At 55.5% G+C, this 14,417-nt stretch overlaps 1 protein-coding gene across 6 annotated transcripts in view; it reads right to left on the bottom strand.

The window, feature by feature from the left end:
• Positions 1-14,417, bottom strand: part of TNS1 (tensin 1) — a 215,060-nt gene that overhangs the window by 179,544 nt on the left and 21,099 nt on the right. For 3 of the 6 annotated variants that reach the window (XM_081143017.1, XM_081143019.1, XM_081143022.1), the window contains exon 1: positions 4,246-4,418. The exons of the other annotated variants lie outside the window; for them this stretch is intronic. In XM_081143017.1, coding sequence (XP_080999143.1) covers positions 4,246-4,278 — 33 coding nt within the window. In that variant the 5' untranslated portion in view covers positions 4,279-4,418. Of the gene's footprint in view, positions 1-4,245; positions 4,419-14,417 lie in introns of those variants that run through there. 6 annotated transcript variants of the gene reach the window in all.

The following is a 14,417-nucleotide window of genomic DNA, read 5'->3' as shown; positions in this document are numbered from 1 at the left end:
TTCATCTTTGGATCTAGTTTAAAGTTCACCTCTGAGAGGTCTTTCCTGATATCTCTCCTCTCCCCGAATCCAGGTTAGGTCCCCCTTTAAATACCTCCACAAGTTCTCTCTTGGTAACACCCATCTTATCTTAACCACCAGCCTCAGCCCAACATCTGTAACCTTCCTGAAGGAAGTCACCCTCCATGATCATCTGTGAGGTGGGTGGACAGTCCAGGGTGAGTGCTTAGATGGCTGAATGACTGGACGGTTTCTTCGTTGCAATCCTTCCCCAACACTGTTCCCTATCCCTGGGTTACTCCCCAGAAATCCCCTTCACCCAGTGCACCAAGGCGCCCAGCCTACACCCTTTCTCTTTTCAGGAACCCAGAGGCCATGTGGCCTGGGGCAGGGGTCCCTTTCACCACGGCTGGAAACTGGAGGCAGTCATCCCCTCCCCACCCCCATCACAGAATTACAGTGAGGTTCAAATGAAAGTGTACACAGGTAAGGCTCAGAGGGGTTAAATAACCTTACACACACACACACACACACACACACATTGCTACAAAGTGGCAGAGCCAGGCTTTGGCCCAGGCAGGCTCACTTCAGAGTCCGAGCTCTGACACTGTGCACGCCGCCCGCAGAAGGCCGGCCTTTCCAAGGCCTTCACATCATTCTCAGGACCCCATTCACACTGGCCCCGCGTGACCTGCCCTGAAGTATTCCCAGAATGGATGGCCCTAGATGGGGAAGCAGGAGACCAGGATTGTAGTCCTGACTCTACTTTACTGCGTAGCCTTGAACTTGTGCATGATATAATGAGAGCTATCATTTCTTGAGCTTTTACTGAGTGAGACACTATTCTAAATGCATACGTGCATTAGCTCACTTAAATCCTAACATCCCTATAGGTAGGTGGGGAAACTGAGGCACAGAGATGTCAACTATTTGCCTAAGGTCACACAGCTACCGAATGGTGAGGCCAGGATGAAACCCAGGCATGCTGCACCCGGCCGGCATACTCCACTTCCTCTGGATGCTGCTGAGAAACAGTGCGGTATTTGCAAAGTTGAAAAACTTTGCAAAAGGATGGTTTATGTCAGACCTTAGTGAATGACATGCAACCCAGGCAGCCTAGCTCCCAAAACTACGGTCAGGAGGCCCTGGGTGGACACAGCCCTCACAGGCAAATGACACTCCTGACAGAGTGAGTTCAGGGCCAAGGGGTCAGACTGGGGGGGATGTGGCAGGAACTACACCCCAGGGATCCGGAGGTTCATGAGGACCCTTCTGACAAAAATGTGTGCTTCATCCTGGGAAGGACACCAACTCCAGGGAAGAGAACGCCCCATTGTCTGCAGCTGGAAGTGGCCTCAGAGGATTATATCCAAGCTTCTGAGAGGTCCAGAAAATTCCAGTGACCAGCCCGAGGCCACATGGCTTGCTCAGGGCAAGGGGCAGGGAGGTACAGGGCTGTGCTTACCCTAGTCCTGCCTTGTGGCTCTTTCAGCCCAGCCCTAAGAAACCCCTTCCCAGTTCCTAAGAACAGAGCGAGCCCCCCTGGAAGGAAGAGCCTGCAGCTCTAACTCCATCAGCACACCACCAAAAGCCTCGATTAAAAGGCATGTAATTATTTTTCTAAATAAGCCATACTTGAATATGTAATGGCAAATGGGAGCAATTGCCGAGAAAATCAAGTTATGCATAATATATCCCTAGCTCCTCGGCTAATAAAGTGCTTTTTATTCTTAGAGCTTGTTAAAACTATGCACTACAAATAGATTACTTGGATGAAACGTTCGCAGCTGTCCCCATCCAGGGACATGTGAACACATAGACACACAAGCACTCACACTGGGGCACAAGACCTATCTCTTCCAGATCAGGCCTCAATTTATCTCCCTGAGGCCCCAGATCCAGCCAGTTCTTGGTATAGCTGGGCAGAGTCCCTGGGAAGTCAGAAGCCTCAGAGGTGGGGCCCTATCCCACAACACCCATCCCAGGGACGCCCTTCCCTCACATGAGATCAGTGATACAGGGTATCCCATGAGCCAAACAGCAGGTCTCAGAGTAGGGGAGGGAGCAGCATTTACTGAGCACTTACTATGTGCCTGGGTACCTGGTCTTTCAACATACATTATCTCTGTCCCCACCCCAGCCATATAAAATGTCTATTATTCTCCCCAGTTTACAGATCAGAAAACTGAGACTCAAAAAAGAAGTGTTTTACCCAAGGCTGCCCACCTGGTAAATGATGGAACTGGGGTTTGAGCCTCGCTCTGTCTGGTGTCAAAGTCCACTCACTTCCCACCACCAGGTGCTTCTGGGGCAGAAACAGCCCCTTGGGAAAGTCTCCAGGATCTCAGAGCTCCCTTTCTGTAATTGGTGTCGTCTATATACTCCCTGCCACAGACACCCACCAAGGCGCACCTGGAAGGGAGGAAGGTGGCTGGTACACTAACTTGGGCAGCTGGAGGAGAGGACAAGAACCTTGACATGGCCAGGACTGTGTCCAGATCTGTCCAGTCTACACTCCCCTGGACTCTGGTTCACCCTCACGATGGGCATCCAGGCGCACCCCTCTGCCAGCCCACTCCCACCAGCCTCTTCCCATTCCCTTCAGAGAAGTGCCCACTAGGCTGCACCACAGAGCTGGGGAGGGACAGGGGCTAGGATGGCACCCGGAGAGAGAGTAGGAAAAGTAGCAAGTGGAGGGGCTTAGAGAAGCCCAAAGTGGCAGCAGCTGCACCTGCCATGGGTCCCCAGCACCCTCTCCCCGCTCTGAGGGAGGGCAGTAACACAGTAGGGCACTCATGCCACCTCTTGGCAACCCCTTCATTGTCTTCATTTGGCCCATGGAGAAACGGAGGCTCACAGGGGTGAAGCACTTCTCCCATGATCCCTCAGCGGACGTGGTCCTTTCTCCATCCACAGTTACACATCACCCCTAGAAGTCTAACTGCCATCTTCCCACTGCGGGGCTCCCTCACTGCCCACCCCAGTCCCCAGCACACTCCAAGGGCCTTCCAGAGCCGGTTGAAGGAGCCTGGAGGGCCTGGGTAGTGAACTTGGTCAAGTATCCCCCTTACAGATGTCAACCCCAGCCCAGCAAACCACCTACGTATCTTCTGTGCAGGATGCTCCAGGCACCTTCAAGCTACTACTCAGACCCATCCCCACACCTGAGTCCCAGCTCCACCTAAACCCTCTCATTCCAGCCCCCTCCCCACCCTTCCCTTCTCTGCCCAAAGTACACCTGACTGCCCAAGTCTGACCTTCCACAACTGTCCTCAGCCTGAGCTGGCCTGGGCAGAAAGGAGGCTCTCCCAGGGACTGCTGGGAACAGGGAACGGGGCAGGAAAGGCCACATCTGGATTCCCGGCCTGAAGCCCCCTCCCCCAAGCCAGCCATCACTCTCTGAGAAACCAACATTAACCTCGGCCAGGGATGACTTCCTCGCCCTCCTGACCCTGGTGCATGCCTTTGCCAAGACAGCCTCGGAGTCCCTACAAAGAAGGGGTCTCCAGCTCCCACCTCCAACCCTTCCTGCAGCAGCCGACCCTCTCCAGCCCCCCTCTGCCCCTAACTGGCCTCAAGACTTTTAACCCTCACCATGTGGCCCCCAGACCCTGCCTGCTCACTACTCAGGCACCTCCACCCCAACACACACCTTCCAGAACCTGGGAAGAAGGGAGAAAGGAGAGGCCACAGCTTCCTCCAGGGTGGGGGCTGGGGGCTATGAAGGAAGTGACGGCAGCAGGTAGAAACTGAAATTGGGTCCAGAAGGGATAAAAGTGATGGACTCAGGGCAGGACTCTCCTCCAGCACGGCTCTTTTCATTTTCTAGGTCAATACCTCCCTGTTCCCCAGGCCCCTGCCACTACCCCCTCCTCAAACTCAGGCTGAGCAACTAAGGGGGTGAAGAATTTTCACCCCAGTGTGGGGGTGGAGGTAGGGGCAGGAGAGGCTCCAAAAAAGAAACAAGCTTCCTGGTGCCTTCCTTCCACTCACAGCTCCTGGACTCAACTGGGGCTGAGAGCAGTGGGGTGGGAGGGTGTACTGACCCGTAGAACCAAGGCCTGGGCCCTGTTGATGGGGAAGGACACAAGCTAATGGTCTGCTCCGGTATGTCTGTCCTTCTGCCCATCAGAGGCAGAGAGGCCCCCCACCACCTGCACCACCAACACTCCCCCCACCACCAGCTCTCAGCCTAAGGATAAGGGGGTGGGGGTGCAACATCCTAGCTAACGCAGCCAGACCTACCCACAGCATGCAGGACAGACAGATCCACGTCATCTTCGGTGGGCCCTGAGCTCAGGCCACAGCCGAGGCCTGCAAATGACCCTCTTGAGCTCACAGACACTGGAGTAGGGAGAAGAAAGCTCTGAATCCCAGGCTGCTGCTCCGGCGTAGCCAGCATCTGTGGGCCTCTGGCCCTGCCTGCCTCCAGCTCACCCTCCCTCCCTTCCCTCCTCCCCCCCCCCACTCCACCCCCTTGTCCCAGCCTCCTGTCTCCTCCCTCCTCCCAGGCTCCACTGGTGGCGGTGGGAGGCAGAAGCCCTGTTTTGCAGGGGGTGTGAAGGAGATAGGGCAAAGGGACAACTACTGGAGGCAGGCCCCCCACCACCAAGCCACCTCCCAACCCCCAGACAGACAACCCCCGTGAGCCACCAAAGTTTCTCCTGCCTTCTGATCTCCTCACTGCAGAGCCCTCCACCCCAAACCCCGCATGAATGGACAGACAGGCGCAGGACAGCACAGTCCGCACACCCTGGGGTTCCTTGGCACTGTCCCATCTCCAAGGACACGCACAGGCCCTCCTGCCTTTGGAACACACACTCATTTGCACACACTCAGCTACAGGCCTTAACACAAGAGAAACCGGGCCGAGACTCCAGGAGAATGGCCCAGCCCCCAGGCTATGCATTTCTTTCCAATTTTTTTTACTTCTTTTTTTCCTTCTTTCTTTCTTTTCTCCAAACATCTGTCCCAGCCCTTCCTGCCCTTCCTAAAGGGAGCCCCGCTCCAGGCTCCCGCGAGAGTCTGTTTTTCTTGCTGTACCCCGGGCCAACATTTGGTTTGCATTTCCCCACTTCCTCCCCCTCCTCTCTCCCCGTCCAGGGCCCAGTCTTCACTCCCACCCCTCCCCCGCCTACTCCTCCTCACAGTGTCCCCCTGCTCGGCCCACCAGCCCTCCCTTCCCCTCTGCCCCTTCCCTCAGCCCAGGGGCAATGGTTGGGGTCCACAAGGTGGGAAGAAAAGGGGTGCAGGATCCTAGTGTATTCCCAGGGAGCGCTGCTGGGAAAGCCAGCAAAATCGGCCCAGGCCCTCACTGCCTCGATCCCCATATACACACACATCTCAAAAAAACTTTCCTCTCGGAGCTCTGGCCAGGCTGGACCAAGTGAGGGTGGGTGGGGCTGGTGAATCACCAGCTCTGCTTTTTGGAGCTTTTCAGGGGAGGACAAGAGGGCTCGGCCCCACCCCCTGCTAGAGACACACACACACCAGGACACACGGTCCAACTCACATAAACACAAAAGGCCGAAGACAGGGCCACACCCAGAGTAGGCACTCTGAGACCATTTTCTTGGCTTGAGTAACTTGGCAAGAAAGCCCTCTCGTTTGAGCTCCTACGCAGACACATGCGTGTGTTGTACGTGCCCTAGGCCACATGTAAGACGGGTTACATATCCCCTGCCTCTTTCCCCCACCCACCCAGAAGCATGCCCTGTCACTGTCTGTCAGCACCACACACAGTGCAACCCCAGGGTTCAGTCTGTATAACCGGCCTCTCCCCTCAGGTGGACCTGCCCAGCCAGGTGCCCTGGCTCCCAGCCCACAGTCCAGCCGAGAAAGCTACCTGAGATGAGAGGGAATCCTCCAGAATGAGTAGGAAACATTCATACTTCGTCTGGGAAAAAGCTGTGATAATACGGTTACGCAGGTGGTGCTCTGCTCAAGGGACAGGCACCTTATTGCTTAGTGGTGCTGAGAAGTCGGGAGGACACCGAAGCAAGTGTCTCATTCTGGTCCCTCCTGGCACAAGTGCCTGAGTTAAGTCTTTGATCTGATAAAGGAGGCAGGGTGCGGAATCAGGGTCCCTCCTCACATCTCTCCAAGTCTTTCTGCAGAGGTATGGGGCTGCCAAAGTTTCTGCCCTGCTCCCCTCACCAGTATGACAATGCCCCTCGGTACCCACTCCTAAGCCTTCTGGGGCTCAACCAACAGTTTAGCCAACACTGAAACGGACCAGTGTTCCAGGTGAGGCTGGCCCTGCAGCCACCACTGGGGGTGTCCACACAGAGACACTCCCACAAATCCTCCCTCTCTCAGCTAGCTCTGGCTAGAGCACTGGGCAAGCAGGGAGGAGAGGTCTTCAGGTGGCCTCTCTGAGAGCCCCTGAGCCCACCCCCTGAGCCAGCACCAGCCCTGCCAGCCTCCTCCCTGCAGCTATCTTGGGAGTTCTGAGAAATCACCTTGCAGCTTCCCAGAAATGCTGGGAAATGAGAGTGAAGACCAAGCCACAGTGACACCAACTTGTCTGGCCTCCCACACAGCCCAAGGGGGCCCTGCGGCCCCCAGGCCAGCTCCCTCCCCAGTCCTCTCAACTGGGAGTGGAAATGGGAGTGGAGAGCCCTGGCGCTGGGGGTCCTCTTGGAGGAATCCTGACCCCAGAATTATCTCCATCCCTCTTTTCTCTTTTCCAAGACTACAGAGGTCTCTCCTGTATCTTAACCAACCATTGCTGGGAAGTCCCTCCTGCTACCTAACCACCATCCTCCCTGCTGAATGTTCAACTCTGCCACCTGAGGTGTCTCTAACTACATATAATGACCCTGTTTCAAGCTTGTTATCCATTATTCATCCTCACAGCCTGGGGTCCCCTTCCCCACCCACACATGCAGAGTTTCTTGGGCAAGGATATGTCCCATGTTTTGCATCCCCAGAGCCTGCCATACAGCAGGTTGACATGGTTGAAAAAGGAATGGACCAATTTATCAATAGGTCCTAACCTGTTTTCCTGCTCTTACCTCCCCAAATCTTCCTTCTCTTCCCCTCTGGCCCCCTTGCGGGTAAACCTAACCCGCACACTTTTGCACATGCCCGTGATACCCACTCATCTTCAGCACCATCTCTCCTCCATCCCCTCATTACCCACCTCCCGAGCTCACTCAGGCTTCACACTCTCCAGAGGCCAGAAGTATTGCTCATCCCAGGGCACACACCCCTGCCTGGACCAGGGTTTCACACGCAGCAGACATTAGGTACATGCTGGTGGGCTGGCTGGGTTTTCTGGGCTGAAATCCCAAAAGCCTAAGAACCCACCACTACCCTGTGCCACACCACCCACTGCCCTGGCCATTTCTGCAGCAGATTTGTGTTTAATTCCACTCTCCCCTCTGCACACAGAGCCCTTCCAGCTCACCACCCCCTGGCTCAGCAGCCAGCTGAAGAAACAGTCAGGACTGCAGGCTCTGGGGCTGGCCCTGGGCCCAGAGGCCAGCTGAGCTGAGGCAGAGGGAAGGGTGAATGAGAGCAGGAATGAAGGTGACAGCCTTATAAGCCTCAACCTGGCACTCCTCCCTCCTGGCCTCAGTTTCCTCACCTGCAAAATGACCAAGTTGCTGGTCTCTAAGGTCCTTCCCAGCTCCACCTTCTGTGATGCCACAAATTTCCAAGGCCAAGGCCCAGCTCCTTCCCTTCATTCTTCTTATGATTTGACACTCGTTCATCAAAAAGTTCTTCCTGTTGTCTAGCCCATCTCTTACTGTGGCATCAAGCTTTTTTTCTGTCACCACTGGTCACAGAATCTGAACGTCACAGAACATCAGAGCTAGAAAGACCTTCAGGCTCAGATAGTGGTCATGGTCAGGGTGACTAGTAAGGTTCACAGTCAGAGCCTTCAGGGACCCAATAGAACTTAAATAAGAGGAGCAGGCAAGAGTTCTTTAGGGACCTGGAGATGGCAGACCCAGCTAAAGGGGATGCCCACTCCTTGGGACAACCACCGTGACATCAGCTACAGAAGCTCACAACCATTAGATCTTTTGATCTATCAAGAGAAGCCCCAAATCTATATTATATAAAACATTTTATATAAAATATGAAAAAATGCAAATTTTAAATGTTGGCCCTTTCTTTATTTAAACCATTCTGCCTGCCAAATTCAACATGTTTGCCAGGAGGGTTTTGCCTCTGGGGCACCACTCACCTAACCCAGCCCCCTTGTCTCACAAATGACAACACTGCAGTAGAGCGCAGGGAGGGACTTGCCTGAGGTCACAGAGCTGGGCAGGAAGAGTCCCAGGAAGTGGTCAGCTGCCCAGGCCAGGTCTAGCTTGGGGTGGAGGATGAGGGCAGGAGGGAACACACAGAGGTCCAGCAAGGACAGTGCTGCCGCATGGGTCAGGATGAGATCAACTGACTCCCTAGCAACTCTAGATGTTTTTCTGAAGCACCTGCTGTCCAGTCACTGTAAGACCACAGTCACACCCTCAGCTTTCTCCTGTCAACCCTACAGCCCACTGCCTTCCACACTGGACTGCACACACCAAAGCCTTCCTCCAATCAAATAAGGGGTGCAAAGCTGGCACTTGGATTCCTCTCCAACATCCAACTGCAGATATCACAAGCACGGGACACAGAAATCTGACAACAAAGCACTCGGCAATTGTACCTCTACCCTTTTGCCCCCTCAGACTCTGCCAATCTGCTCCCTACCGCAGGAAAAGAAAAAAAAAACTAGCCAGGCACTTAATGTGATGTTGCATGTAAGCCTCCTACCAGCTCGCATTTCACAGATGCAACAACTGAGGCACAGAGAAGTACAGCAACTTGCTCAGAGTCACACAGCTAATATGTGCGAGAATGGAGTCCAGGGCATCTGATTCCACATTTCTCAGGAACCAAGAATTTTCCTGCTGCCACTGTAGCAAGGCAGTGACCAAGGGCCTAGGAGTTATGGCCCCATATTTTGGCAAAGTGTTAGCATCTTGCCCATTCCTTATCCAAGAGCCGGCGCTGTGGCCTCGGCAAGGAGTCAGCTGTTCAGGCCCAGGTCTGGCTTGGGTCAAGGGAGGGGGAGGACAGAGAGGGACACACAGAACAGTGCTGCAAACATGAGTCAGGATAAGACCGACTGGCCCGCTAGTGACTCTAGAAAAGCCAATAAGAAGAGAAAAACCGTGGTCCTGGCAAGACCTGGGGCCCAGGATCTGAGTGAGGACAGGGTCTGGCGCCTGCAGCCCACAGGGCCCCCTTTCAGGTAAGCCAGGTTAGTTTACCCTGCTCCCACCCCCACACACACTCAGCCCTTGAGCTCTGGGATGCTCAGAGCCCCAGCAGGGCCTCCATGTACCACTGCCCGGGGTGCTCACTGCACAAGGGTAAGGCCAGGGTGTAAGTGGAGGCTGAAGTCCTGTCCGTGCTCCACTCACCAAACCTGGCATGAGAAGCATCAGCCCAAAGCAAGGGCACTTGCCCTAAAGCCCACCGAGGCACCCTGTGGGTAGGAGAAGTCCTGCTTTTTGCCCCCATGCCCATCACCCGTGCAAGACTGAGGTCATTGTTCCTCAGTTTGGATGTCCCCTGAGAGGTAAGGTGAGGTTCCAACCAGGCCCTGTCTGAGCCTCAGTTTCCCCAGTTGACACAGGAAGGACCAGCACTCACATCCCATTCCCCTACCTCCCCTCCACTAGTATCCTGGGTGGGGACAGTGTCTGGGCCTAATCCCAACAGTTTTTAATAAAATCCTTCCCAGAGCCCGAGTCAGTGATCTTGATCTCTTCCCAGCTCTAATTTCCTGCCTGACTCGGGCCCCTCAAAGGCAGGAGGAAGGCAGCTGCAGCTTCTCATCCAGTCCCTCACCGCCAGCCCCCAGCTCAAATCCTGACCCGGGAGAAGGTTAGGTCATCCTCTACTTCTGCGAATAAGGTGGGGGGATTGCTAAGTGGCCTGGGGTACCACTGACCTGGTCCTGGCTGGCCATTTCTTGCTGCCTTTTCTCAAATCTGAAAATGCAGACCACATAGCATCTGAACTCAGAGCCCACTGGAATGTAGATGGGGCTCCATCCCCAAGGTCCACAGCTGCAGTGCCTGCCTCCCAGCCAATCCTGGCGGAGGATGCATTTTGCTAGAAGATTTCAAAGCACACCTTGGGTGACTGGGGAGGAAGCCTGCTGGCACCTTTCCCCACTGCGGAGTGGCAGAGAGGGAAACTGAGGCCCAGAGGCAGCCCCTGGGAGGAAGAGATGAACATACAAGCTTCTTATGGAGTGGAAGGATCCTTCCCATCTACATGATAGAAAGAATGGATCCTGGGAGAAATCCTTCCTCCCCATTACCCCAGATCTGGCCTGCCTGAAGTCTACAGGCGGGTGATCCCCATTGAAAAGACATAATAATAATAAAGATAATATCCTTGATTTTTATGGAACATCTACCATGGCGTAGGCACTTTGGTAACACTTTAAATGCATTTAATCCTCACAATGACCCAATGAGGCCAGTATTTTTTAAATCATCATTCTACACCAGAGAAAACTGAGGTACAGGCAGACTCAGTAACTTGTCCAAGGTCCACAGCTAGTAGGGCAGAGTTTGAAGCCAGGCAGACTCGCTCTACAGCTGGCACTCAACCAGAGAGGTGTATGGAGGCCCCTCTCCCATGAAACATGAAACTCTCTGGTTTCCCAAAGGAGAGGAAAGGGGATCAGAAAGCCAGGTCCCATTACAGGACCCCCAGTCCCTCATGGAAGGCCTCCAGGAGCTCAAGGTCATGTTCTTGGGGTTCTCTCAGCCCTTCAGGGGAGAATTTAAGGTTACATGCCGTTTGTCCTGTTCAAGACACTTTGGCAGCTATGCTCCCACCCCTGCTCCCCCACACACACATACACATGCACCCTGAAAGCACTGTCAAGGGTCTTCTCTGGGATGATCCCAAGGAGAAAGGTGCTCAACCAGGACACCCCACCCTGCGGCACTGCAGGTCCCACCAGACCCCTCCTCCCCCACTAACCCAGCTACTGCTCCACCCTGGTGCCCCAGCCCCGCCTTCTTCCCATCCAATGCCCTGGTCCTTCCATTCTCCTGAATAGATGGGAAGTCCTTCCTGACACCCACCAGCCCTTCATGCCCCATTTCCATCTCACTCTGTTACTGCCCAGCTTTAATGCTGGGTCCTCAGTGGGGGAAAAGAGACATTTCCAGGAACTCACCCTCCACTCTCACAGAAACTTGAGAGGGATGCTTAACGCCCCAGAAACTTCCCCTGTACCCAAATCTCCAGGGCCCTGCCACAGACTCTGGGGCTATCCTTCAGACTCCTGACCCAAAGCCGGGACAGGAGGGCTGCGCGCTGGGGAAAGGGCGGCCACTCCCCCTGGTGGATGGGGCAGCAGGCTTGGGAGCTCTCCAGCAGTCCTCAGACTGTTGACAGCCAGGCTGACAATGGTCAAGACGGTGTGTTCGTGGGGGTGGGAGGGTGATGCATGGGAAGCCAAGGCGACTGAGGGAGGGGAATGTCCATCGGGGACGGGTGGGGCAGGTGCTAGGTGAGGCAGTCGGGCTTACCTGGCTGCGGAGGCAGAAGCGCAGGGGCAGGAGGCAGGAGAAGAGGTACTTCCCCCATCCGATCACGCAGGAGAAGCACCAGCTCAGCCGAGTCATGTCGACCCCGAGGGTGGGTGCCTGGGGCGCGAGGGTCCGGGGAAGGGGACCGGCTGCTCCGAGAGCGGATTTGGGGGTTGCAGAGGGGTGGGTGAGGCGGTAGACGAGGGCCCTGCCCTGGGGTGCCCCGGCTCTTCTGCCCCGCAGGAGCAGCCCCAGTGTCCCGCCCCCTCTAGCCGGAGCAGCGCGGCGGGGGCCCGGCGGTGCGGCCCCGACGTGCCTCCATCTCCCCGGAAGCCCCTGCGGGAGGCGCGCCCGCCCCCGGAGACTTCCTCCGCTGCCCCCCCTCCCCTGCCCTCGGCCCCACAGCCTCGGGCGCGCCTGCTTCCCGGGCGGGCTGGGGGATGGGCACAGGCGCCCCGCTAACTTCGGAGGCTCAGGGAGCCGCGCCGGAGAGGCCGGTCGGGACAGGGCAGAGGCGGCGCCGGGCGTCCACCTGAGGGCAAGGCGCAGCGGCGGCGCGAGCCTGGGCAGCGGCGGCGGCAGCATTGTGCTCCCGGCTGCAGTGAGTGTGCGTGTGCGCGCGTGTGCGTGCGTGGATTCCCTCCAGACCTCACTCCAATTCCCATATTGCTCCCCAGAGCATAATGTGATTAGCTTAAATGGAAGCTTCCACGACCGAAGCCAAAAAATCCATGGACCCAGGAGTGCACCTGGGGACAGGGAACACAACCTGGGCCAGCTGTCCCAACTCACCACCGACCTCTGACCCTGGCCACACCCCAGCTCCTCTGCCTGGCGCTCTCTCTCCAGCCAACTCAGGAGTGAGGCAGCTCTGAGCATCCCAAACACCCCCACAGGCTGGAAGGGACCCTGCCTGGGAGGCTGAGCCAGCTCAGATGAGTGGGAGCTGGACAGGTCACCTCCAGCGAGGAGGCGTCTCTGCTCAGGTTCCCACGCTTCCCTGCCCTGTTCACTTTCTGTGCTGCCCCATGTCCACCACTGGGAGCCGGCACCCTTCTCCGCTTCTGCCGTACTCAGGTGATGTAAACAGAGGGTGGGGCTTCTCAGGAATATTGTTTGGGGTGACTCTTGTCACCCTGGAACTAAGGAAAGGGAAGAAGCTAGAGGTGGGAAGGAGGTGTTGGATTCTGACATGAGGGAGAGAGAAATAGAGACACAGAGAAACAAAGACAGAGAAAAGTAGGAGACCCACAGACATACCCCGGAGAGGTGGAGCTTTGTCCCTGGTTCTGTTGCTGCAGAGAAACTGGGAGGGCAGCCAGCCAAGTCCAGAGAGAAAAGGAGGGAGGGGGAAGCTGTCAGGGCCTCCTCTGCAGCAACAGGCCACTGGAGCCCCAGCCAGGGGCCCCTCCCCCACACCCCACACCCCACACCCCACACTGTCTATACTCCTGGACCTGGGCTTCCCTGGGCACCATGTCAGGGCCATTTTTCCTGTCAATGCTGTCTCCCTGACCCTTCCTCAGGGGAGAATGGAGACACAAAGACAGCATCGCAGGGGCTGTAACCAGGGGCTCCTTCCCAACATGTGGCCTGAGGAGCTGAGAGTTTCTCAGGGAGCTAACCCCTGACCCAAGCCCCCCTCTACCCTGGCCCCACTTCAGCTCCCCACCATGAGAGGAGGCAGCAGACACAGCACTTTGGGAGAGACTGGGCAGATGCACAGTGAAGGAAGAGATCCCTGCTAGTGTATAGCTAGAGAGGGGAAAACAGGCGTCAGGGTCCTCAGCCCCTAACAGTTCCTAAATAAGGGGAGCCCCCCTCTCTCTCCCTCTCTCTCTCTCTCTCTCTCTAACACACACACACACACACACAAAGGCTCTGGATGAAAGCTGGGGTGGGAGGATGCATCAGGTAAGTAAGTGGAGTAGAGTCTAGAATCTAGACCCTCATTACTTAAATTGTGGTTTGTGGATCACTAAAGTGAGCCCATCCCCAGCAGCTCCTGCTTCGTTCGTGCCCATGATCTCCAGCAAAGTGCCCTGCACTGCTAAAGTCTATTCCAGGCCTGAAGAGGGGGTCTTCCTCCTTGGGGGGGGGGGGGCCTGCCATCTCCACAGCCTTCCCACCCTGGCACCAGAGGAAATGGCTTAAGATGTGAGACTGAGAAAATGGATTTAATCCATAGCAAGTGGAATGAAGTTTAATGGAAAGGAATCACTTGTTGATTTTTTTAAATAGGAAGTTGTTCAGGTAGATTGGTTGTGGCCCTGACTAGACTAAGAGAGCAGGGCAAGATGACTTTCTTAAGAGAATTCTTAAAGTTTTCTCAGCACTTAGGGCATAAAGGCCCTCATCAAACATAAAAGGAAGGAAAACAGGGAGGGGAGGAAGAAAGAGACGGAAAGGATAGCTAGATCCAGCCCTTTCTAACAAGCAGATCCTGATGAAAAGGGCTCAGAAGGGTGGCGAGTCCTTCATTTCCACCCACTGCCCAGCAGGAGGTGTCCTTAAGCCAGTGACCCTCCAAAGAGGAAGAGAAGAGTCAGCAGCTGATGGGGACATGAAGTCAGGCCTGGCAGTGCCTGGATCTTCTCCCCAGCTCTCCCCTCCTAGCCTCTGGCCCTGCCACGCCCCACATAGCTTCACACCAGGTGTCTCAACTCCTGAAGGTTAATGTAATCCTGTCCTCCATGTGCACAACTTTGACAGGGCACAAAGTATGTCCTTGGGAGTCTGGTGCCTTATGGAAAATCATAAGTCCTCTGTTCTATTTTCATCACTAGAGGAGGTCAGAATCCTAAAGATCCCCAGAACCTCCTGGAAAGTTTTAGCAAGGACCCCTTTGCTTCCTCTTTT

The sequence above is a fragment of the Miniopterus schreibersii genome (genome assembly GCF_964146895.1).
Source record: "Miniopterus schreibersii genome assembly, chromosome: 7".
In the NCBI taxonomy this organism is placed as follows: Eukaryota; Metazoa; Chordata; class Mammalia; order Chiroptera; family Miniopteridae; genus Miniopterus; species Miniopterus schreibersii.
This window is presented reverse-complemented; position numbering and strand designations above follow the sequence as displayed.